Here is a 24,305-nt window from a genome sequence, read left to right as displayed (position 1 = left end):
AAGATCTGTCTCATTTCCAGAGCTACTATAGTAGCTCTGTTTTGTCGTGTACTGCTGCGCAGGAATTGGCTAGTGAATAAAAGGAAGATGGATAGCCTGAGGGCCAAGGTACCACAGGACCCTCAAAATATACATACTTGGGTGAGGACGGCCTGCTAGCATCCATCGAGGATCATATGGGGCCTTCGTAGGAACAAATTCGATGATTCTATCTATAGGATCCTTGGAGTTCAGGATAGGTACTAAACTGTGCACATTCTGAAAGGCAGTGGGAGGAAAGAGCACAGCAATCAGTAAATCGTTACAAAGGCTCAGCCATAATCTTTACAAAGGCAGTAGGGAGCACAAACGGAATCACACCCATCCATCCCAGTCATCAGTGAGAGGCATCCTGACTGTATGCCAAGGCCTGAGAACATGTACAGGTCTCAAGTATCATGTAGGGGCCTGGCAAAATGTGGTACATTCTGACTCTTGATTTCATTGTGTCCATGCTTTCTGGGAAGCTTCCCAGGGGGATGGATGGCTATTTCAAAGGAGAAAACCGACAGTGAGGAAGAGGCCTTGATATGCTGGGATCTGAGCCCAGACAGGCCATAAAGTCTTCTGTGACTGGAAAATATCAGAAAGGGGCCTATACCAATGAAATCCAAAGGCATTTTAAAGTAGAAATCCAAACACAGCTGTAAGGAAAAGAGAAACCAACAATTTCCAGAGGAGTACTTCATAGACAATTTCTCCCCCATAAGGAGGAGACCTCAAACACAGAGGCCCTGTGATCTGTGGTGGAGAGCCCTGGTTCTGTGGGCTTTGTCAATGCTGAGTAGGAAGGGCTCACCTTAGGCATGTAAGACAGCCAGTGCAGGACAGTGAAAACCCCTTCAAAGTCATCACAAACGGTGCTGTGGGTCACCCCATTGTTGTGCATAATCTGGATGCCCCCGAGCTGATTATTGGAGGTGTAAACTTCCCGCCCAAGGACCTAAAGAAACAAGCAAGAGAAAAGACATTCATCTTGACATAAATAAAGGCAAAGTCTATTTTGTGATTCTCAGTAAAATGGGTTCTTTTCTCCGCAAGACACAGATTCCAGATTCATGGTTCCTTTTGTCTTAAAAAGAAAGCTTAGAAAAACCAAACAGGGTTTTGAACAATCACATATATTGTTGCAATTTAAAAACCAGCAACCCTCTCTCTCCCTCTCTCTTAGCTGCCATAGATGTGTGTGGCATACTTTGACTCAGCTAGAACCATGGTGATGGGTGAGGCTGGGACCCTGAAGTGCAGGCTTCCCCAGCGTGAGCAGGGCAGTGGAGCTGCTATACAACTACACAAAGAGGCAACATGCCTGGCTTTTGACAATCTGTAGTGACAAGTCTCAGTTAAACGAATGCTATGAGGCTTAGGTTTCTAATTTTTTTTTTTAAAGAGCTTTATTAGGGGCTTAGGCTCGCCGAGCCAGGGCCTAAACTCGGTTTCACAGACTTCACCAGCACAGTGGATCCATGCTGAGAGCCTCTAATTTTTTTAAAGGATTACTTTCCCTCTTACATTTGATTTTTGAAGTTGGTCCTCACACACAGCCCTAAGGCTGGCAAAATCCTGAAGTGATCCATGATACATACACAAACCCTTGAGCCTAAAGTCCTCTTTGTGTGCTGGGTGGAGGGCGGTGATTTATATGCAAGCCTGCCTCTCCTCTGTCTTTTTCTCTCAAGGTTCCAGGGAATACACAGGGCCTCAATCCCTGGTGTATCTCTGGAGGAGTTTAACCCGTGTGAAGTTGAAAGGTACCTGCAATTCGAAACCACAAAGTTTCCCTCAAAGAAGAAAAAAAGGAAGAAAAAATATTCGTGGACTTGGAAATTGTAGGGTTTCTTTTTCCCTCAAAGACTGGTTAATAATTTCTTTCAGGGAGGGAGGTTTTCTGACCCAGCAGTGGAAGCCGGGCAGCTTGATCACGGACTATTGCAAACTCCTGAGTGGGTAGTAATTGCCAGTCATCTAGGGTAGCCCTGGAGAGCTCTAAACAGTTGTAGAGCGCTTACTGTATTTCCCTTTTCTTTTCCCTTTCCCCTCCTCCTTCAGAAAATAACAACACAAATTTTTCTTCCTACTTTAATAGTAACTTTTACTCATTTTTAGTCTCTGGGAAGAATCTAATAAATGAAACACCATCAAAGTCTACCTGTATATTCCCATTTTGTCCCTTCTTGTTAGGAGCTTTGAGATGCTCCCTTCCATGCTGGGTCAGCCCTTACATCAAGACCTTGCAAAGGATGAGGATGTTGGTGACCAAAGTAACCCCTTCGTATCGCCCAGCTGGCCTCAGACCCATTTAATTTCAGCTAGGAAGGATGGAAGAGACTCTGAAAAGAGTATGGAAAGCAAAATTGCTCTCAGATTACTCCCTTCCTTGGTAAGGAAGTGCAGAGACCCAGTGTTGCAGACAGCCCTGAGCTGGACGACATGCCAGCGACTCCTCTGAAGGAGCCCCAGCACCAGGGGAGACCGTATCTGACCACTGGGCTCCCCTCCTCCTCCCAGTATGTCTTTAATCTCAGCCCAGGCACTGTGGCTCCTTTCTCATTCTCCTGCTGTCTCTTTCCATTTGCCCTCTCTCTGACTGATACACTGATCTCTCGGTCACTTGGCTTTCTGCTCCACTGAGTCCATATTACTAATAACACCTCTGCCACGGCCAGTTTACCTCATGAAGGCAGGAGCACATCATTACAAAATAAACTCATAACTTTGACATTCTAGCAAATACACGCCGTTTGTTATTTTGATGGCTTTAGTCTTTCTAACAGGCAGAGGGCATTACATACCTGTTTCATTTATATCTTTAAATGTGTGCACACATGTACAGTCACATATGCATCAAGAAACAAAACAGAACAAAAAACCAACCCAAAACAAATGTCCAAAGCAGTCAGTTGATGGGGGGGACCCTGGTGGAAGCAAAAACCCTGTCACTCAGGAAGGCCATGCTCTGATGTGGCTCTGGTTTTATGGACGTCATAAACCCGATGGCCCACAACTGGTCCTTCTGGGACAGACTGCCTCTCTGCCAGAAGTCATTCGGTGTGATCAGCAGTATTTTTAATTATTAAAATAAAATTGGAAAGGGGGAAAAGAAATAAAAAGGAGACACTGTACTGACCCTGAATATCCGATATTCACAACCTACATCAGAAGCCAAGAACTCCTTGCTGCCTGGAAGAGAGCTGGGGCCGTTTTTTATTCAGAAACATGGTTTTCTTTAATATGAAACAGTACTTAGTACTTGATAATGTCCATCTGCTTAGAGCCTCAGACTCCTCCAAAATTAGTGGACTGATGAAGGACCAATCTTGGAAAAAGGGACCAAAACAGACCAAAAGCCACTTAGCTAACTCAAATACACCTTCCTCACACATCTTTGTCCCTTATTTAGAAAGGGAAGAGCACCCAGGACTTGCTCTTCTTGGAAGCGCTGCCACTTGCCCATTCTACCCCATATTCCTCTAAATCAATGGAAGACAGACGCGGAAGAAGCAAGGATTTAATCACTTAGCACAACTTCCTTTTACAAGTAAAACTCAGCTTCTGACCCTTTGGCATTGTCCTCAAAGGCAGTATTTGTACACTCCTCCTATGGATTTAGAAAGGAATCTAACCAGGGCTTACCACTACCCAGGACACTATTTCTGGACTAAAGAAATGTTTGTCGTGAGAGAAAATTCATTTACTTTGGCAATTAAAGGGAAAAATTATAGGATAGACTAACAGAGTATCCAAATGGCTATGACTAGCTGTATCGTTGGAGGTGGGGGTGGGGAGGGAAGGACACACAGAAAGGAAACCTGCTTCACTAATCACAAACAAATGCCACAATCATAGCTACTTAACAGTTGGTGAAGAGAAAGCAGTCCCCTCCAGTTCATCTTCAATGACCGTATGTTTAGAGCATGCACCAGTAGAATGAGGGCGCACACAATAGCTCCTGATTTATAGGGGTCGTTGCTGACTCAAGTGCTTTTAATGATTTTAGAATACTTCACAACAAAAGCTCCAACCAAAGAAACAGAATCTGGGCTAGGACAAAATCCATTCTGCCTAACTCTGAAATGATCATGCCGGAACAGTTACACAAACCCTGATCAGTATCTAGGGAGGCCACATAGACAGTACCACTGTTTTGTTATTTGGTGTTGGTCTAGCAATTTTTCACAGAAAAATCTGGGGTACAGAGCCCTCATCAACATAGTATCTTTATGAAGTAGGTGAGCTTCATTCATCAGTTTTCCAGTTCTGACATACATGTTTCTATACAAATCAAGCTGCTGGCCATTTTCCATTTTCCAAATTACTTTTCTCACATTCCCTCCTGCATGATACAAACATTTAATTTCTCTTCCCAACAAGCATCAATAACCATATTTAAACACAGGAAGAGCCAGTCAAGCAGAGGTGGCTCCGGAGGCCCTGCTTTGCTGCTCCCCAGTTTAGGTAGAGAAGCAGTACTACAAAATACTAGGAACGGGCATCACCTCAGGGCCCCCTGCTGAAGAGCGCCCACACCGACAGAACTGAACAAGGGCTGACTCGGGGAGGAAAGAGGATCTTCATCCACTCAAAATAAACTTAAGCCTCATCCCTTACTTCATTCACTGAAATTGGCAGACCTGAGAATTAAGGGCACTGCATAAAAGCCAGTGATTAGCAGAGACACGACTGTTAAAGGCTCCACCAAAGACGCTACAGAGCCTTCAGAAATGTTGAGATATACAAGAAGTACACACGAACACAGTCACACACACATGCTAAGGCCTCTGCTGCTGCTGCTTATCTAGAGACACTGCAGACAGCTCAGGTTTACCATAGCTGACAGGCAATGAAAACAGTCTAATATACCGCCTGCTCTCTCCCTTAAATCCCTTTTTGGAGATCAAGATAAACACGTTCTTCCTTTCCCCAGTGCTCCAGACGTTTGACTGAAGTGGCAGAGCATTGTGAGGTTTTGTGCAAATGAAATCACTATGTAATACTGAATGGGAATAGTATTTACTTGTCAGGATATTTGTCAGCACAGGCCTTGAGATTTCCAAGTTTCATAGATGCAACTTAGCTCAATTTTTTAAAAAACTGCCCTTGTCCTGATATACATATTATGTTGGGGGCCTTTAGACTCATAGGCAAATATTTGCAATCATGTGCTGAAGATGTGAACAAAAATGATGCATATCGATGGAATAAAAAATGAAATCTACTGCTGTTTTCCAAACCCCTTTAGCCAATCTTTCCTCCTTTAAACAATTCTTGGTTCAGGGCAATCTTCTATTTAAAGAAGTAGGAAGTAAAAAATTCCTCTTGCATCTAGGAATTTAGGCTACACAAACTGAGTCCTTGCTGCATCCCTCCTTCTCATTAGGGTACTTCCATTCTCAAGAGGATCTGAGGAATTTTGTACATTTCCCAAGCAATCATCATCACTGGACTTTATTCATGATTCTAGATATTAAAGTCACTCTGGGATCTGCCAGGTTATTGATAAAGGTTTGGCTAAGGCAGAAACAGAGACAGATATGAATAAAAATAAGTGGGAGCAGGAAAAAAGTGGTAAAATAGAGACAAAAGAAAGGAGGAAGAGTAAGAGAGGGGAAAAGGGAGGGGGAGAAAAGAGGAAGGGAGAGAAAAAAAAGCAATAGCTCATTTACTCATGCTGCTAACACCCTCCTCTCTGACCTGAGAGGACTACATTTTTAAAAGCTGACAAGTAATTCAATCTCCAATTAACAATTTTAAGTGGTGCAGCACATATTACTGTGTAAATGTTTCTCCAGGACTATATCCAAGGGTGAATGGAATTAAATCTCTAGGGAGACAGAACTGGTTGGTGCCTTTGCCACCAAGAATATCTGGGGGTTCCCAAAATATAGCCTCTTAATACACAGACTCAGGGTTACAACTTCTTCTCCCCTCCTCACTGGCACTTGTCACTGGCAAACTGGAGTGCTGGTTGGCAGCTGGTAGGCTAGGGTTGTGGGTAGAGAAGGGCCACAGTGACCCACTGCTGGCATAGGATGGGAAAGCCTCTGACCTGAGCCACAGCTGGATTAAAGACCATCTACTGCAAGACTAAAAGCCTCTCTACAAACAGCAATATTATGAAGTAATCAGGTCTGTGGATGGGTAAATTGGAGTAAAGAGACTGGGAAACCAGAGGAGGGAGAAGATATTTGGCTAAAAAGAGACTGAGATATAGGACACCTAAAACACCAGAAGGCCTCTGCTTATGGAGGGGGAGAGGAAAACAGAGGAATGAGTTAGATGGCAGAACTATGACAAGGATTTGAAGGTGGACTGTGTGAAGAACAGAAATGCATTTTCAATGTAATGGGGGTAAGAAGAGTCACACGACAGTTTACTTGTCAAACGTATGAGAAAAGACATAGGCTTCCAGAGTGGAAACAGATTGCCAGAAAGAAATCACTTATCTCAGGAATCCATCAACTGCTACAGATTGAAGCATATTGACAAAAAGTTATTCCAAATACAGAAATTTTTGTTTCTGTTTGGCCTAGTTTATTGAAGTATAATTTAGATATAGAAAAATAATCCACTTTTAGGAACAGAATTCTATGAATTTTGACAAATACATATAGTCATATAACCACCATCAAAATCACACTAAAAGTTTTCTTCACCCCAAATCTTCCCCCAACAGGGCGGGATCAAGATGGCAGAGTAGGAAAATCCTGAGTTCACCTTCTTCCATGGACAAACCAGAACTACAACTACATATAGAACAACTGTCTCTGAAAATGAACTGAAGACTAGCAGAAAAGATTTTACACAACTAAGAATATAAAGAAAAAGCTGCACCAAGATGGGTAGGTGGGGCAAGATTTGGTCTAGTCAGGACCCACATCCTTGGTGTGGTGAGCCACAAGTGGGAGGGATATCGCAACTGTAAAGGCTTTTCCTAAGGAATGAGGGGTCTAAGCCCTACATGGGTTCCCCAGCTCAAGGGACCTGTACCAGGAGGCAGAGCCCCATAACATCGGGCTTTAGAAACCAGTAGGGCTTATGTCCCAGAGGGCAGCAGGAAACTGAGACTTCTAAAGATTCATTAATTTTAGGGCATGTGCTAGAGGGGTGGATGTATGTTGGAACATTCTTCAGAGAAGGAAGCACTGGCAGGCCCCATTTTCTTTACCCCTCTTCTACCAAGTTGGCCTGGTGGTGGCGAGAGAGTTCTGACACTCTCCATCTCCTGTGCTAGCACTACTTACCACACCCCAGCATTCCCCTGTGGACTCCCCAGCCTCTATCCACCTATCTTGGTTGAGTCCTTCCCAAGTTGCTCCCCATCCTGTCACACCCAGCGGGTTGCCTCCACCAACACCAGAGCCCCTCCTCTACAGTGGCCCCTGTTCCAAGGGGTCAGCCTCACACTCCAGCAAGTGTGCACTAACTATGGCCCAACCTCAACAGGAAGGTGTGTGCGGCCCATGCGGGAAACCTTGGGGCAGGGGAGAAGGGCAGGTACTTGGACTAAGTGACCAGGGTGGTTTTGTGCTACTGGCCCCACAGGACATCCTCTACATAAAGTCACTTCTTCAAGACCAGGAGATAACTGATATACCTATACATAGAAACAAACACAGAAGGTTGAGGAAAATGAGGAGACAAAAGAACAAGTTCCAAATGAAAGAATAAGACAAAACCTCAAGAGAAGAACTAAATGAAATGGAGAAAAGCAATCTACCAGATAAAGAGTTTAGAGTAATGATCATAAAGATGCTCACTAAACTCAGGAAAAGAATGGAAGAATATAGTAAGAACTTTAACAAGGAAACAGAAAACATAAAAAAGAGTAAATGAGAAGTAAAGAATACAATAACTGAAATGAAAAATACATGAGAGGGAATCAACAACAGATTAGACAATGCAGAAGAATGGATCAGTGATCTGGAAGACAGTAGTGGAAAACATACAACTAGAACAGCAAAAAGATGAAAGAACAGCTAAAATGAAAAAAATAAAGGTAGTTTAAGGGACTTCTGGGACAACATCAAAGATACTAACATTCACATTATAGAGGCCCCAGAAGGAAAAAAGAAAAAGGAAGAGAACACCTACTTGAAGAAATAATGGCTGAAAACTTCACTAACCTGGGGAAGGAAGCAGATATCCAAGTCCAGGGCACACCAAATAAGATGAACACAAAGAGACTCACACCAAGACATGTTATAATCAAAATGTCAATAGTTAAGGAGGGAATTTTAAGGGAAGCAAGAGAAAAACAACCAGTTATGTACAAGGGAACTCCCATAAGACTATGAGGTGATTTTTCAGCATAAACTTTACAGGGCAGAGGGAGTGGCATGATATATTCAAAGTGTGAAAGGAAAGGACTTATAACCAAGAATAGTCCACTCAACAAGGTTATCACTCAGAACAGGAGGAGAGAGAAGGGGTTTCCCAGACAAGCTAAAGCTAAAGGAGTTCATCACCACCAAACCAGTCTTACTAGAAATGTTAAAGGTACTGCTTTATTTTTATTTTTCTGTTTTTGTGTCTTAAATAGGCTTTATGCCCAGCACAGAACCTAATGTGGGAACTGAACTGACAACCCTGAAGTCAAGACCTGAGCTGAGATCAAGAATTGGACACTTAACCAAACGAACCATCCAGGTGCCAAGAGACTTCTTTAAATGGAAAAGAAATAGTATAACTAGAAATAAGAAAATTATGTAAGAAAAAAACCTAACCAGTAAAGGTAAACATGTGAAAGGTAATAGATCAACTACTTACATGGTTAGTATGGAGGTTAAAAGACAATAGTAGTAAAATTGCCTAGACCTACAATAATTAGTCAAGAGATACAACCAGAAAACAATCAACAAAATGGCAATAAGTACATGTCTCTCAATAATTACTTTTAACATAAATGTACTAAATACTCTGATCAAAAGACATAGGGTGGTTGCATGCATAAAAAAATGACCAACAGGGCTCAGTCAGTTGAGTGTCTGACTTTTGATTTCAGCTCAGGTCATGATCTCATGGTTGTGGGATCGAGCCCCATGTTGGACTCTGTGCTGAGTGTAGAGCCTGTTTGGGATTCTCTCTCTCCCTCTCTCTCTGCCCCCTACCTGACTCAAGTGCTCTTTCTCAAAAGAAACATTAAAAACAAAACAAAACAAAACAAAAAACAAGACCACCTATATGCTGCCTATAAGAGACTCACTTCAGATCTAAAGACACACATATATTGAAAATGAAAAGGACAGAAAAAGATATTCCATGCAAATGGAAGTAAAAGCAAGCTGGGGTAGCAATACTTAGACAAGATAGACTTCAAAACAAAAACTGAAACAAGAAACAAAGAAGGGCATTACATAGTGATAAAGGGATCAATCCAATAAGAGGATATAACATCTCAAATATCTATATACCCAACATAGAGGCACCTAAATACACAAAACAAATATTAACAGATAAATAGGGAGAAACTGACTGTAATACAATAATAGCAGGGGACTTTAATACCCCACTTACACCAATGGACAGATCACCCAGACAGAGAATTGACAAAGAAAACAGTTTTTGGCTTTGAATGATACATTACACCAGATGGATGTGTGTGTGTGTGTGTGTGTGTGTGTGTGTGTGTGTGTGTGTGTGTGTGTGTGTTTGTAGAAAGAGAGATGGAGAGAGAGAGAACATTCCATTAAAAAACAGCAGAATACACATTCTTTTCAAATGTATGGAACATACTCCAAGACAGATCACACATTATGCCACAAAACAAGTCTCAATAAATTTAAAAAGACTGAAAGCACACCAAGCATCTTTTCTGGCCATGATGGTACAAACTAGAAATCAATTACAAGAAGAAAACTGGAAAAAACACAAACATGTGGAGGATAAACAACATGCTCTAAACAACCAGTGGGTCACTGAAGAAATCAAAGAGGAAATAAAAAAAAACTTGAAACAAATGAAAATGGAAACACTATGTTCCAAAATCTGCAGGATAAAGCAAATACAGTCCTAAGGAGAGAAGTTTATAGCAATGAAAGCCTATCTTCAGTAAACAAAAGATTTCAGATAAACAACCTAACCTCATACCTACTGAAACTAGAAAAAAGGGCAAACAAAGCCTAAGGTTGGTGAAAAGATGGTAATAATAAAGATCAGAGTGGAAATAAATGAAATAGACTAAAAAGACAACAGAAATGATCAATGAAACTAAGAGCCAGTTCTTAGAAAAGATAAACAAAATTGATAAACCATTAGCTAGACTCATTAAGAAAAAAATGAGAGAGGGCCCAAATAAAAATGAAAGAGAAGTTACAACTAATACCAACTCTTGGTGTTGGGTTTGTGAGATCAAACCCTGTGATGGACTCTGCACTGACAGAACAGAGCCTGCCTGGGATTCTCTCTGTCCCTCCCCTGCTGAGGCACACTCTCACTTGTGCTCTCTCTCTAAATAAACTTAAAAAAAAAGAAAAAAGAAAATCTGAACATGCCAAATACTATTAATTAAATTGAACCAGTATTCAAAAAACTCCCAACAAACAAAAGTCCAGGACGAGATGCCTTTACCGTGAAATCTACCAAACATTTAAAGAAGAGTTAATATTTGTCTTTCTCAAACTATTTCAAAAAATTGAAAATGAACTCATTCTGTGAGGCCAGCATCACCCTGGTAACAAAACCATAAAGCCCCACACAAAAAATTATAGGCCAATATTTCTGATTAACATAAATGCAAAAAAATCGTCAAAAAAACGATAAGCAAACTGAATTCAACAATACATTAAAAGGATAATACATACACGGATAATACAATACACGGATAACATCTGTGATGCAAGGATAGTTCAATATCTGCAAATGAATGAATGTGATACCCACATTAACAAAAAGAAGTATAAAAATTACATGATCAGGGCACATGGGTGGCTTAGTCAGTTAAGTGTCTGGCTCTTGATTTCAGCTCCAGTCATAATCTCACAGTTCATGAGTTTGAGCCGCACATCAGGCTCTGGGCTGACAGTGTGGGGACTGCTTGGGATTCTTTCTCTTCCTCTCTCTCTGCCACTCCCCTGCTCGAGCTGTCTTTCTCTCTCTCAAAATAAATAAATAAATAAATATACATTAGAAAAATTGTATGATCTCAACAGATGAAGAAAAACACTTCATAAAATTCAGTGTCTATTTATGATAAAAATTCTCAACAAAAAAAGGGTATAGAGGGGAACATACCTCAACATAATAAAAGGCATAAATGACAAAGCCACAGCTAATATCATACAGCAACGATGAAAAGCTGGAAGCTTTTCCTCTAAGATCAGGAATAAGATAAGGATGCCCACTGTCACCATTTTTATTCAACATAGTATTGGATGTGTTAGTCACAGCAATCCGACAAGAAAAAGAAATAAAAGGCATCTAAGCTAGAAAAGAAGTAAAACTGTAATGATTTACAGATAATGTGATACTATATAAAGAAAATCCCAAAGACTCCACCCAAAAAACTATTAGAGCTAATAAGTGAATTCACTAAAGTTCCAGGATATAAAATTAACATACATAAATCTGTTGCATTTCTATAGGCTAATAATAAACTAGCAGAAAGAGAAATTAAGAAAACCATCCCACTTAAGCAGTTCCAACAAAAAGAGTACAAAATGCCCAGAACCAAATTTAACCAAGAAGCTGAAAACTATGAAACACTAATGAAGAAATTGAGAAAGATACAAGTAAGTGGAAAGATATTCTATACTCATGGACTGAAAGAATTAATATTAAAATGTCCATATTACCTAAAGAAATTTACAGAGTCAATGGATTCTCCATCAAAATACCCTATCAAAATGACATTTTTCACAGAATTAGAACACATAAATCTAAAATTTCTATGGAACCACAAAAGATCCAAATAGCCAAAGCAATCTTGAGAAAGAAGACAGAGCTGGGGGTATCACACTCCCTGATTTCAAATTATATTATAAAGCTATGAGTAATCAAAAGATTATGGTATCAGCAAAAAAATAGACATAAAGATCACTGGAACAGAATAGAGGGTCTAGAAATAAGTCCATGCTTACACAATCAATTAATTTTCAACAAAGGAGGCAAGAATATACAATAAGGAAAAGACAGTCTCTTCTATAAACGGTATTGGAAAAACTCGACATGCAAAAGAGTAAAACTGGTTTATTTTCTTACACCATATACAAAAGTATACTAAAAACTGGCTTAAAGACGTAAATGTAAGACCAGAAAGCATAAACCCCAGAGAAGAAAACAGGGAGTAAGCTTTTTTTTTTTTAATATATATTTTTTAATGTTTTATTTATTTTTGAGAGAGAGAGAGAGACAGCGTGAGCAGGGGAGGGTCAGAGAGAGAGGGAAACATAGAATCAGAAGTAGGCTCCAGGCTCTGAGCTAGCTGTCAGCACAGAGCCTGACGCGGAGCTCAAACTCACAAACCATGAGATCATGACCTGAGCCGAAACCAGATGCTTAACTGACTGAGCCACCCAGGCGCCCCGGGACTAAGCTTTTTGACATGTCTCAGCAATATTTTTTTTGGATTGGTCTCCTTAGGCAAGGGCAATAAAAGCAAAAATAAACCAATAGGACTTCATCAAACTAAAAAGGTACTGCACAGTGAATCAAACCATCAACAACACAAAAAGGCAACCTAATGAATGGGAGAAGATATATGCAAATGATATATTCAATAAGGGTTAATATCCAAAATATATAAAGAATGTACACAACTCAATATCACAAAAATGAACAATCCAATTAAAAAATAAAGGACCTGAACAGACATTTCTCCAAAGAGGACATACAGATGGCCAACAGGCACATGAAAAGATTCTCAATATCACTAATAGTCTGGGAAATTCAAATCAAAACCACAATAAGATATTATCTCACATCTGTCAGAATGGCAAGTATCAAAAAAATAAGACAAGTGTTGGAAAAGAATGAGGAGAAAAGGGAATGCTCATGCACTGGTGGTGGGAATGCCAACTGGTGCAGCTACTGTGTAAAACGGTACAGAAGTTCCCCCCAAAATTAAAAATGGGGCACCTGGCTGGCTCAGTAGGTAGAGTGTACAACTCTTGATCTCAGGATTGTGGGTGCGATCACTGTGTTGGGTGTAGAGATTACTTTATTGAAAGCTGAGAATGAACTGAGGGTTGGGGGGGAGGGGGTAGGGGGGGGAAGACAGGTGGTGGTGATGGTGGAGGGCACTTGAGGGGAAGAGCACTGGGTGTTGTATGGAAAACAATTTGGCAATAAAATATTATGGAAAAAAAAATCTTAAAAAAAAAAAAATTAAAAACAATTACCATATGACCCAGCAATTCCACTTCTGGGTATTTAACCAAACAAAATGAAAACACTAATTCAAAAAGATATATGCTCTCCTATGTTCACTGCAGCATTATGTACAATGGCTAAGGTATGGAAGCAACCTAAGTGTCTATCAGTAGATGAACGGATAGTGAAGATGTATGGCATGTGTGTATCATGGAATATTATTCAGCCATAAAAATTTTTTTGCCAATTGTGGTGACCTGGATGGACCTAGAAGTTATTATGCTAACTGAAATAAATCTAAGACAAACACCATATGATTTGATTTATAGGAGGAATCTAAAAAACAAAAGAACAGGACACAAACAGACTCAGAAAACAGAATGGTAGTTGCAAGAGGGATGTGGTGTGTGTGTGTGGGGGGGTGTGGATAAAATAGGGGAAGATTAAAACAAATTTCCAGTTACAAAATAAATCATGGGAATGTAATATGCAACACTGGGAATATAGTTAACAATATGGGTAACAACTCTGTATGGTGCCTGATGGTAGCTAGTTGAATGGTAGTGATCATTTCATAACATATACAACTGTTGAAGCACTTACGTTATATATCTGAAACCAGCATATTATATGTCAAGTATACTTGAATTAAAAATTTTTTTCCCTTCATCTCCTTTATAATCTGTTCCCTTCTCCTCTGCTCTTTGCCTCAACAGTTTTGCCTCTTCCAGAATGTTCTATAAATGAAGTCATATACTACAGAGTATTTGGAGTCTAGTTTCTTTTAGTTAGTGTAACGCATCTGAGATTCATTCATGCCAACGTATCAGTAGTTTCTTTTAACTGCCTAGTAGTATTCCATTTTATGGAAGTACCACACTTGCTCATCTGCTTGCCTCTTGGTAGACAGTTGGGTTTCCAATTTGGGGAAATTATGAATAAAGCTGCTACAGACATTTGTGGACAGGTTTTTGTGTGGATATATATTTTCATTTCTCTTGGGTAAAATACCTAGGAATAGGATTGCTATGTTATATGGTAAATGCTTATTGTTTAAAAAAAAGAATGCTAAACTTTAATTTTTTATTGAGGTATGATTAACACATATTGTTGTATTAGTTTCAGTTATACAATATAATGATGAAACAATTCTATATAATGCCCAGTGCTCATCTAGAAAAGTGTCCTTTTAATCCTCACCTATTTTACCCATCCCTCATCCACCTCCCCTCTGGTAACCACCATTTTGTTCTCTGTATTAAGAGTCTGATTTTTTGACTCTTTTATCCTTTGTTCCTTTGTTTTGTTTCTTAAATATGAGTGAAACTATGTGGCATTTGTCTTTCTCTGGCTTATTTCACTTAGCATTATATCTTCTAGGTCCATCCATGTTGTTGCAAATGGTAAATTTTCGTTCTTGTTTATGGCTGGGGTAAACTTTTCAAATTGGCTATACCATTTCACATTTTTAGCAATATGTACAAGAGTTCCAGTTGTTCTGCACTCTCACCAATATTTAGTATTGTCAGCTAAAAATTTTATCAAAATAATTTTTTTCTTTGAGTAGTGCTTAATTGTGGCTTTTAATTTGCATTTCTCTAATGACTAACGATAAGCATCCTTTCATGTGCTTTTACCATCCTCCTATCTTTTTTTGCTGAAATGTCTGTTCAAATTTTTTAAGAAAATTAATTATTTAAGCCATTTAAATTTTTTTAAATGTTTATTTTTGAGAGAGAGAGAGACAGACAGAGCACAAACGGGTGAGGGGCAGAGAGAGAGTGGGAGACACGGAATCTGAAGCAGGCTTCAGGCTCAGATCTGTCAGCACAGAGCATGACGTGGGGCTCAAACCCGTGAACTGCGGTATCATAACTTGAGCCGAAGTCAGAAGCTTTCATAGACTCAGCCACCTAGGCGCCCCCTGAATAACAATCTTCTATCATATGCTTTCAAAAGATGGAAATTAAAAAATAAAATCTCAATGGTTTTCTGACAAGGATAGAAGATGTGAGGTTGGTGTGGCAAGACAGAGGGCTGTGTGACTGTCTGTGCTCACCAGTGGCTAGCCAAAAAGTTCGGTGCTCGCTGGGGTCTGGCTTCTTGTGGAGTAGCAGTTAACTGTTCATCTTGGCAGGTTTGGGGTTTTTGTTTTGTTTTTGTTTTTTTTTTTTACGGTTTACTTATTATTTAGAAAGAAAGAGGGAGAGAGAGAAGGAGGGAGAAAGACACTGTCAGTGTGGAGCCTGACCAGGGGGTGGATCCCATGACTCAAGAGACCTTGACCTGAGCCAATATCAAGAGTTGGGACACTTAGCCAACTGAGCCATCTGGGAGAACTTTGGGCAGACTTTTTGTTTGTCTTCTCATTTACATCATGTGGGCAGCAATTCTACTTTTTACCTTTTGAACACATGAAAAGTCTGTTACTGTCTTTCAAGTCTAAATTTGAAGCTCCATGAAAGCAGAAATCATAACCACAGCCTAAGAATAGAACTTTACACATAATAGGCATGTAATAAATGCATGTGAACTGCCATAATTCTTAGTGCTCTACAAAAATTCAGCTTTGATTTATATTTTCAGCAAGTTGAACTAATATAAGCAAAAGAAATCTTCCACATTAACCTTATAATGTGTAGCAGCTCTCTTAAGCAAAATGTTTTTCAGCTGTCCCATCCTTTTAGTTTTCTCTAGTGCAGACACTGGGTTTTCATTTCAAAATTCCTTACCTGAGCTAGAATTAAGCTAGCAACTCTACCTAATATAAAGTCATATTATATTACGATTGCTCTACTGAGCTGCACAAACCTGCTTTATCTGTTGAGAAAAGGCATATTTTATCAATGGGTCACATAGATAATGAAGATATTCAAAACTTAATTATACGTTCCAATGGTCCTCACTTCTATTTGCATCTTATGCTGTTAGTGGAATTTGGGTGGGTTCTTTTCCCTTCTAACACTGATTTTTCAGTTTTTCTTAGGTGCAGGCTATTTTGAAAGGCTTAAATTCCAGACACTGAGACATTATTGAAATTAACAACCAGTCAAGAAACAACCAGAAAAACTTAAAGCCTGGGCTTGTAATCTGTAGTTCAATCTAAATGGCTCTTAAAGCTTCTCCTTTCAGAATTCAACACTCCTGACTGTGTCCATTAGCTGGTCAGACTGTGTGAAGATGGCCACTCTGAGAGGGGACATAGCCAGATTTGGATCCAACATAGGGGAGACCTCCTGGAATGATGAACAGCCAGGAGCCAGGTTTCTAAACAGTCTCGTTTCCTGTGTCTTTATCATATTCACACAGCAGTCTGCGCACAGCAAGAGCCCAGGTCTGTCTTTCTCCTAGGAAAGGCTGGAGTCCTTGCATTCCTAATCTACCAACGTGTGCAGTTCTTGCACTTTTAATTTATGAGTGTTTAGGGGGGAACTCTCTGACTTGGGAACATATTGGCTCGGTCTAATGCTTGGAGATTATTAAACTTGGGAGCTATGCTCCACTATCAAGTCTACAGATCTTTTATTTAGAAGATATGGTGCTCTAAATGCACAAAGAGCTCCCTGTCACCTTCACATTAAAGCCCCTAGTGCCTGGTAAATGGAATTATATAGCTGTCATCTCCTTTCCCCAAAGTTTTAAGAGTACAATGGGCTCATTTTTTCACACTCCATCCCAGCTTCAGAACTAAGAGACCTACTTTGTATTGATTTAAGGTCTCAGAAATAAATAAACCTGCTTCACCACTGTGATTCACAACAAATTCATGATACACTATTGCATGATATATTTCAAGCTCTTGCTCTGGCTCTCTTTTTCCTCTGGTGAGTGATGGGGGAGGTGGGAGGTAGTGGGGAGCTGCAAAGCTGACAGCCTGATGGTTATTGGAGATGGCTGCTGACTGCAAATCCAAGAAAAGACACTGTTGGAGGACTATGGGTTGGGTTTCTTTTCTTTTCTTTTTTTTTTTTTTTACTGGGGAGCAGGGGTGAGAAGCTAATTTCCTTGGGTTTCAGGCACGGGCTGGGGAAAAGAAAGGTTAACGGGAGAAGATAAGGGTATATGGAATAGGCAAAGCTTCCAGTGAACACTAATTTGCAAAGACAGAGCTATGAACATTTGTAAAAAGAGAGAAAGGTGAAGAAAATCCAGCATAAGGAAGGTGTAACATAGGACTGACTGGAAAATGAAGCAGCTGAGCTGCTCCATCTAAGGGAGCAGTTAACAGTCCTAAGAAGGCACTCAGCTGGAGTTTAGGGACAATGTTTTATTAGAGGCAGAAAGTGCAGAGACCCTGCATGCCACAGAATCTGTGAGATGGAGGTATTTCTTCACTCTTAATACTCAGGAAGCAGCATGATCCTGGAGGTTGAAATGGACCACTCTGGAGACGGCAGAAAGACGACAAAGAGCCACACATAGAAAGTGAGCCAGAGACTGCTGAAATGAGAAAGTAATAGATTCTAGTATTTTAGATTTGGTTGTGTGCCTTTAAAGCTTTAGAGTACCTCAGTCTACAGTCATCTTTACTGATTCCTAACTACTACCTAACTATGGACCCAATGAGTTTTACCTAAATACAGTTTTATCTAAAAACACGGAACCCAAGGGGCACCTGGGTTGATGTCGGTTAACCATCGAACGTTGGCTCAGGCCATAATCTCACGGTTTGTGAGTTTGAGCCCCAAATTGGCTTATAGTGTAGAGCCTGCTTGGGATTCTCTTCTGCCCTCCTCCCCAAAATAAATAAATAAATGTAAAAAAAACAAAAACAAAAAAAAGAGTACAAAGCACCCAAGAAAACATCCTCCAACTGTGTAGAGGGTCAACAAGGCAGGTGGTGGGGAAGCAGGAGATAAGGCTTCCAAAACCTTGCATGACATCGTGCAGCAGATTCTTAACCTTCTACAGAGTACTTCCAAGTGGTGTACATTTTAGTTGTTTCTCTTAGAATTACTACTTATTTCACAGTTTTGGCTGGCAAGAATGTTATTTCTGAATCTAGTTTCCTTTCTATCTTTGGATAGCATTTTCATCTTTCCTCTGTTCTTAAGACAAGGCCAAATTCTGAAAACAAAGTACATGGGAAAGATTTTGGCTCCATTCAATTCCATATGGGTTATACCATAACACTGGGAGTTGCTTTGTTAATTCTGAACACTACTTTTTAAGAGGAATTGGTCTGTACAATCGAACAGGCTGTGAACTTCATATAGATGAAAGGGATTGGCTCATAAAGTACTGAGCTCCCCTTCAGTTGAGTTTTTCCAAGCATAACTGAATGGATGTTAGGCAGTCACGTGTTACAGAGGAAATTTGAACACCGCTTGAGTGGTTGGACTTTTGAGGATCTTCTACTCCCAATAATTGTAATTCTATGACTACTTGCTGTCATCAATAGTTAACATCATCAATACCACCACTACCACATGGCATTTATTTTTCTGTAATATGGATAAGAAATGAGATTAACAAAATTTCCTTTGTTTATTATTTCTTTATTATTCTTTACAACTCTTATTCCTAATCTTGTTACTATGTAAAAACTTTACATATCACTAACATGTAATCTCACTAGCATATAACACCCTAATATGTAGCAACTATTTTATTTATATTTTTAAGTTTACTTATTTATTTTGAGAGAGGCAGAGAAACTATGAGTGGGAGAGGGGCAGAGAGAGAGAGGGAGACAGAGAATCCCAAACAGGCTCTGCACTGTCAGAAGGGGACCCGATGCAGAGCTTGAACTCACAAACTGTTAACATCATGACCTGAACTGAAACCAAGAGTCAGACACTTAACTGACTGAGCCACCCAGTCACCTCTGTAGCAACATTTAGACCATATCTTCCCTCCTTCCCAATCTATCCTCTCCCTGCTCAAGTCTAACACTGTTTCCTGGCTACAAATCAATAGATAACTTCACATCATAACAGAATGCTAAAAATTAAAGAGAATTTAAGATTAAGAGATCATCTGGTCTTCACCTTAGGGTGAGAAATGTATTTTATAAAAGAGGAAACTGAGGCCGAAACAGATGAGAGTCCAAAGTTATTTACTTCGTAAATGGCAGGGAGCGGAATGCTGAAATGTTTTTTGTTTGCTTTTTTTTTAATCTAAAAGTTTTGTACCTTCAAAAAGTTTGAGCATTTGTAATATTGTGTCAAACACAAAACTTCCTGAGTCTATATTTAATGTTCCAGGCAGGGCCTCAGAGTGCTCCCTCCATCTAGAAGTTCAGTACTGATACTTGTTTTAGGTTCTCCCAAGTCATTAGTCTCCAAGCCACACAGGGCTCTCTTGGTCAGAGGCAACTTCTCTAATGGAGCCCTCAGGGAAATCCTAACCTGCAACATCTCTAAACCAGACAGCTGGGGATCAGGCTGAAGGCAGATCATAATGACTCACTAATGGAGTTAAACATACCTAATACAGTTTTCTACCAAACCTGAGGAACATCAAATGAAAAAACAAAAGAAACCCCCAAATGGGGCCAGGTTTGCCCATATTTTGTGTGTGGGTGTTGGGGGTCCAGGGTAATAAGGCTTGAAAACTAAGAAGATGTGCCCATCGCAATCCTGAGAACCCATTCATAATGCTAAAGCGAGGCTTACTTAGAAAGGAAGCTCAAATGCCCTCTTTAAAAGGAGAGCGATCCCATCTGGAGCTTCTGGAGTATAGGGACTGTCTATTGTGAAAATAGGTAGTTAGGGACTTTTAAAAATGCAAATTGCTGGTCTGATCCTTAGAGTGATTATGGGCTATTGTATCAACAAGTCCTCAGAGACTACTGTAGACAGATGACTGACACATATACTACCCTATCAGGACCCAACACAAGGCCTCTGACGTTAATGGCTTTCCAAAGTGTGGTGATTGTCTTTAGATAACATCTATTGGGAAAGTCAATACATGAATGTACTGCCCTGGCGAGGACGGACTTCTAACATTTTCTTAAAGGAATTTTTGCTTTCAAGGATCAGAAAGTATGGAGAACACTGTATTTGTATTTCCCTTCCAGGGCCTGGACAAGGCGTTGCAATGAGAAAGGACCCTAAATTCAGCTTAGGGAACACTACAACAGTGTCAGTGATTTACCTATATTAACTCATTTAATCCTCATAAGACCTGGTAAATAGGTACTATCATTATCCTCACTTTACAGTTAATATAACTGTGACCAGGAAAAGCTAAGAAAATTGCCCAAATTCACACAAGGTAGTAGGTGGCAGAACCAGTAATTAAACCCAGGGAATTGGGCTTTAGTGTCCATGCTCTTAACCATTCCAGCTCTTTAAATTATATGAAAATTACAATGCTGCCTCACAGCAAGAGCTAAATAATCTCTCCTTACTTTTTCAAAAAAAAATTTTTTTAAGTAATCTCTACACCCAAAGTGGGGCTCAAACTCATACCCCATGACTGAGAGTCACATGCTCCCTCTCTCTATGAGCCAGCCAGGTGCCCCTCTTTCCTTCCCTTCTTGAGCCTCTCTCATACTGCATGTCACAAAGTCAGGGGTGAGTATGGAGAATGCACAGTGCAGGTCCCCAGTCCTACAAGCTTGTGGGAGGAGCTCCGATGTTGCACACAACGGAGTGAAAAACTTCACATTTCATATTGCACAGACACATAAAAATATGTGTTTGCAAACTGAGATCCAGAGGACTTGTATCAAGTCTCAAAAGCAAGATTAGAATATGGACTTAATGGGACACTTGGGTGGCTCAGTTGGTTAAGCATCTGGCTTCAGGTCAGGTCATGATCTCATGGTTCGTGGGTTGGAGCCCTGTGTCGGTCTCTGTGCTGACAGTTAGCTCAGAGCCTGGAGCCTGCTTCAGATTCTGTATCTCCCTCTTTCTCTGATCCTCCCCTGCATGCGTTGTCTCTCCCTGTCTCTCAAAAAAAAAAAAAAAAAAACAAGAATGTGGACCTAACATATATAGCCCTCGCCACACCATCACATAATTTCTTTTTTTCCTGGAAGATTCAGTGGAAATAGGGGCTTGATCTCAGTAAAGGAGATGAGATTATGGCATTTTCCCACCCCCCCCCCCCAAAGCAGAAGCTTTATCTTTCATTTATTTATTTTTTTAATGTTTACTTATTTTTGAGAGAGACCAGAGCATGAGAGGGAGGGGACATAGAGAGAGGGAGATACAGAGATAGAGAATTGAAAGCAGGCTTCAGGCTCTGAGCTGTCAGCACAGAGTCCAATGCAGGACCTGAACTCAAGATCTCGAACTGCAAGATCATGACCTGAGCTGAAGTTGGACACTTAACCGACTGAATCACCCAGGTGCCCCAAGCAAAAGCTTTAAAATGTCACATGTTAACTCCTGAGTGAATCTATAATCCCATCTCTCACAGCCATCCGCACATGCATTACCTCCACAGACAATTAGGACAGGCTATAAATGGCAAATTCTGATTTTTCTGTGTATACTTCAAGTCTGGGGGATGGACTGAGGACTCGCAGGCTCTAGCATACATCAGTGTTCCCTTACAATGCTAGGTTCTTCCAGCCTATCTGCCGCCTAACGTCATCATATTAGAGACATCACACAGAAACAGGAATGGTTGGGTAGAGGAAGTTAATCTGAAAGTTACTGGAAATATTCAATGGCACCTTGACTTAGAAGTTTGTGACTATACAAACTGTCTCAGCCCCTTCAGGGTCTATCTTAACCAGTTCCCCAAGCACACTGGTTACTGCCTGTGCCAGGCTAGCATGGCACTCTTCCAGCAGTATAGAATCACATCCATCGGGTTTGCCTTATCTCTCAGTGAAGGGTATTCTGAGCAATCTGACACCTGCAGCTACAGTCTGTAGAGGTAAGAACCTGTGGCCTTCTACCTTGGGAGGCATGAAACAGCAGACCTGTAGCTGCTTCTCTTATTTATGTCATCATGCTCAGGACATTTGAACAAAAATGAAAATGACCAGGCCTTGTGAATGCTAAGCACAGGAGACTGAGTTCATCTTTTTTTTAAGTCTATTTATTTTTGAGAGTGGGGCGGGGGGGCGAGAATCCCAAGCAGGTTCTCCACTGTCTGCACAGTGCCCAATGCAGGGCTTGAACTCATGAACTGTGAGATCATGATCTGAGCTGAAATCAACAGTCAGATGCTTAACCAACTAAGCCACCCAGGCACCCAGGACTGAGCTCATCTTGAATGAAACTTGAGGATGTAGAAGTTCATGTTTTGATGAAGATTTCGTTTTTGCCAATAGAACCAAGTCACTTTACCTCTTATTTAGTCTTTCCATCTGTAAAACAGCCCTGACACTACTAGCCCACCCCAGAAGGTAGCAAGGAGCTAGACTAATGTTGATTTTAAGTTTCAAATGGAGTCATCCAGACTGCTTCTAATCACCAGCCCAGTGCCTTTTGTTCAAATGGCAAATCTGCTTCTGCAGCACTTACAAAAACCCAGATACTGCACCCCTCCTCAACTTGGTGCTATTCTGAATGTTTTACAAATAACTACAGGTAACACAGAACAGGATAGACAAGGAAAGAGAATATACAAATACTGCGATAACGGGGGAAAGGGATAAAATTATGAATAGGGGAAGCACCCTCTAGTTTTGGAACAAAAGACACAGTGGCAAAGGATGGTGCCTATGAATAAAATGTGTAAATGTACAGTAAAACCACTGAAAGTAAAAGACAGGAAACCGCCAGATCATTTATATTTTATTTGCAGGTTACTACTGTTGGCTACAAAAAAAAAAATCCTTTACAAAGTAAGAGTCTTTGGAAGCAAAAGGTAGGAAGGTCTGAACTAATTAAAAACAGGTCGCCTAACGACAGGCGACATCACGTGTGTGCTGAGATGGAGTGTAGCCATAAAAGCTTGACGCATACATGCAATGTATTAAGTAGGAATGTGTGTCTCTCCAGCTTCATATCTATTAAAGGAACAAACAATTTACATGTTGCTGTATTATAGGAGTATGATATGTGGTGTGTCAACCCTTTCTCTTCAAATTGAACCATGTTAAGTCAAATCAGTGATGGGGGTGAGGGGGTGGGGAGGGGAGGAGAAAAGCAGGGAGAAAGAAAGTTTCAAAAAAAATCTCTGCCTCAGCAAAAGTTTTCATTAAAATTTTAGACAAATGATCCCTGTGTCCTTCTCCCTTGCTGCCTGGGGCTCCATGCTATTTCTATGCAAATAACAACCTCGTGGTTTATATCTTATTATTTCCACCGGAGCTGCAGCGACATGACCTGAGACGTGTAAGAGGTGGTGGTGGGGGGGTGAATTGGAGTGGAGAGAGAAAGAGAGAGAAAGAGAGAGGGAGAAAGGGAGAGAGAGATGGAGTGGGTGTTCACTCAAGTGTGAAAAAATATTGTCAGGAGTGAGCGTCAAGAACAAAAAAAAAATTGCAGGGATAACGTGTTTATTTCAGTCCCCCCACCCCCAGCCCCCACCCTATCCCCCCTTGCAAACCGGCACCTTTTAAAATTCATTGGGCATCAGGCGATCATGCACAATCCATCTGCTTTCACTTTATCATTTGCATTTCATGCCTCCTGGCTTTTGATGTGCTGATACTTTGATGCAGTCAGGAGACGCGCATTATCATTATTTCAATTTTCAAAGGGGTCAAAGGGATCGGCACTTGCACACACAGATTTCTTTTTTCCTACAACCTCTGCACACCCCCTCCCTTCCTATTCTTCACCCCAATGTTTAACATAAAGGATGAAGACTCAAAAAGGTGGGGGTCAAATGTTTGCAGTCTAAAAGCTTGCATATACTTCTTCCATTTCCACTTTGCACAGGTACACGCATCCTCGAGCAAAATGGTCAAGGCTTAAGGAGCCTCTATGGTGTTTTCAGACACACACAAAGACTTTCTCACACATGGATACTCAGGGAGGCACACAGAGAGAAAGAGAGGGATCTAGAAGCAAGATACAGACACAAAGGGACGAGAGACCAGCACT

At 40.5% G+C, this 24,305-nt stretch overlaps 1 protein-coding gene across 5 annotated transcripts in view; it reads right to left on the bottom strand.

Moving 5' to 3' along the window:
* ACACA (acetyl-CoA carboxylase alpha) overlaps window positions 1-24,305 on the bottom strand; it is a 279,134-nt gene that overhangs the window by 41,790 nt on the left and 213,039 nt on the right. For all 5 annotated transcript variants that reach the window (XM_029929349.1, XM_029929353.1, XM_029929351.1 and 2 more), the window contains 2 exons: window positions 839-982; window positions 138-258 (listed from right to left, as the gene is read on the bottom strand). In XM_029929349.1, the coding sequence (XP_029785209.1) occupies window positions 138-258; window positions 839-982 (265 nt within the window). The remainder of the gene's footprint in view (window positions 1-137; window positions 259-838; window positions 983-24,305) is intronic.

The sequence above is a fragment of the Suricata suricatta genome, chromosome 17 (assembly GCF_006229205.1).
Source record: "Suricata suricatta isolate VVHF042 chromosome 17, meerkat_22Aug2017_6uvM2_HiC, whole genome shotgun sequence".
Taxonomy (NCBI): Eukaryota; Metazoa; Chordata; class Mammalia; order Carnivora; family Herpestidae; genus Suricata; species Suricata suricatta.
This window is presented reverse-complemented; position numbering and strand designations above follow the sequence as displayed.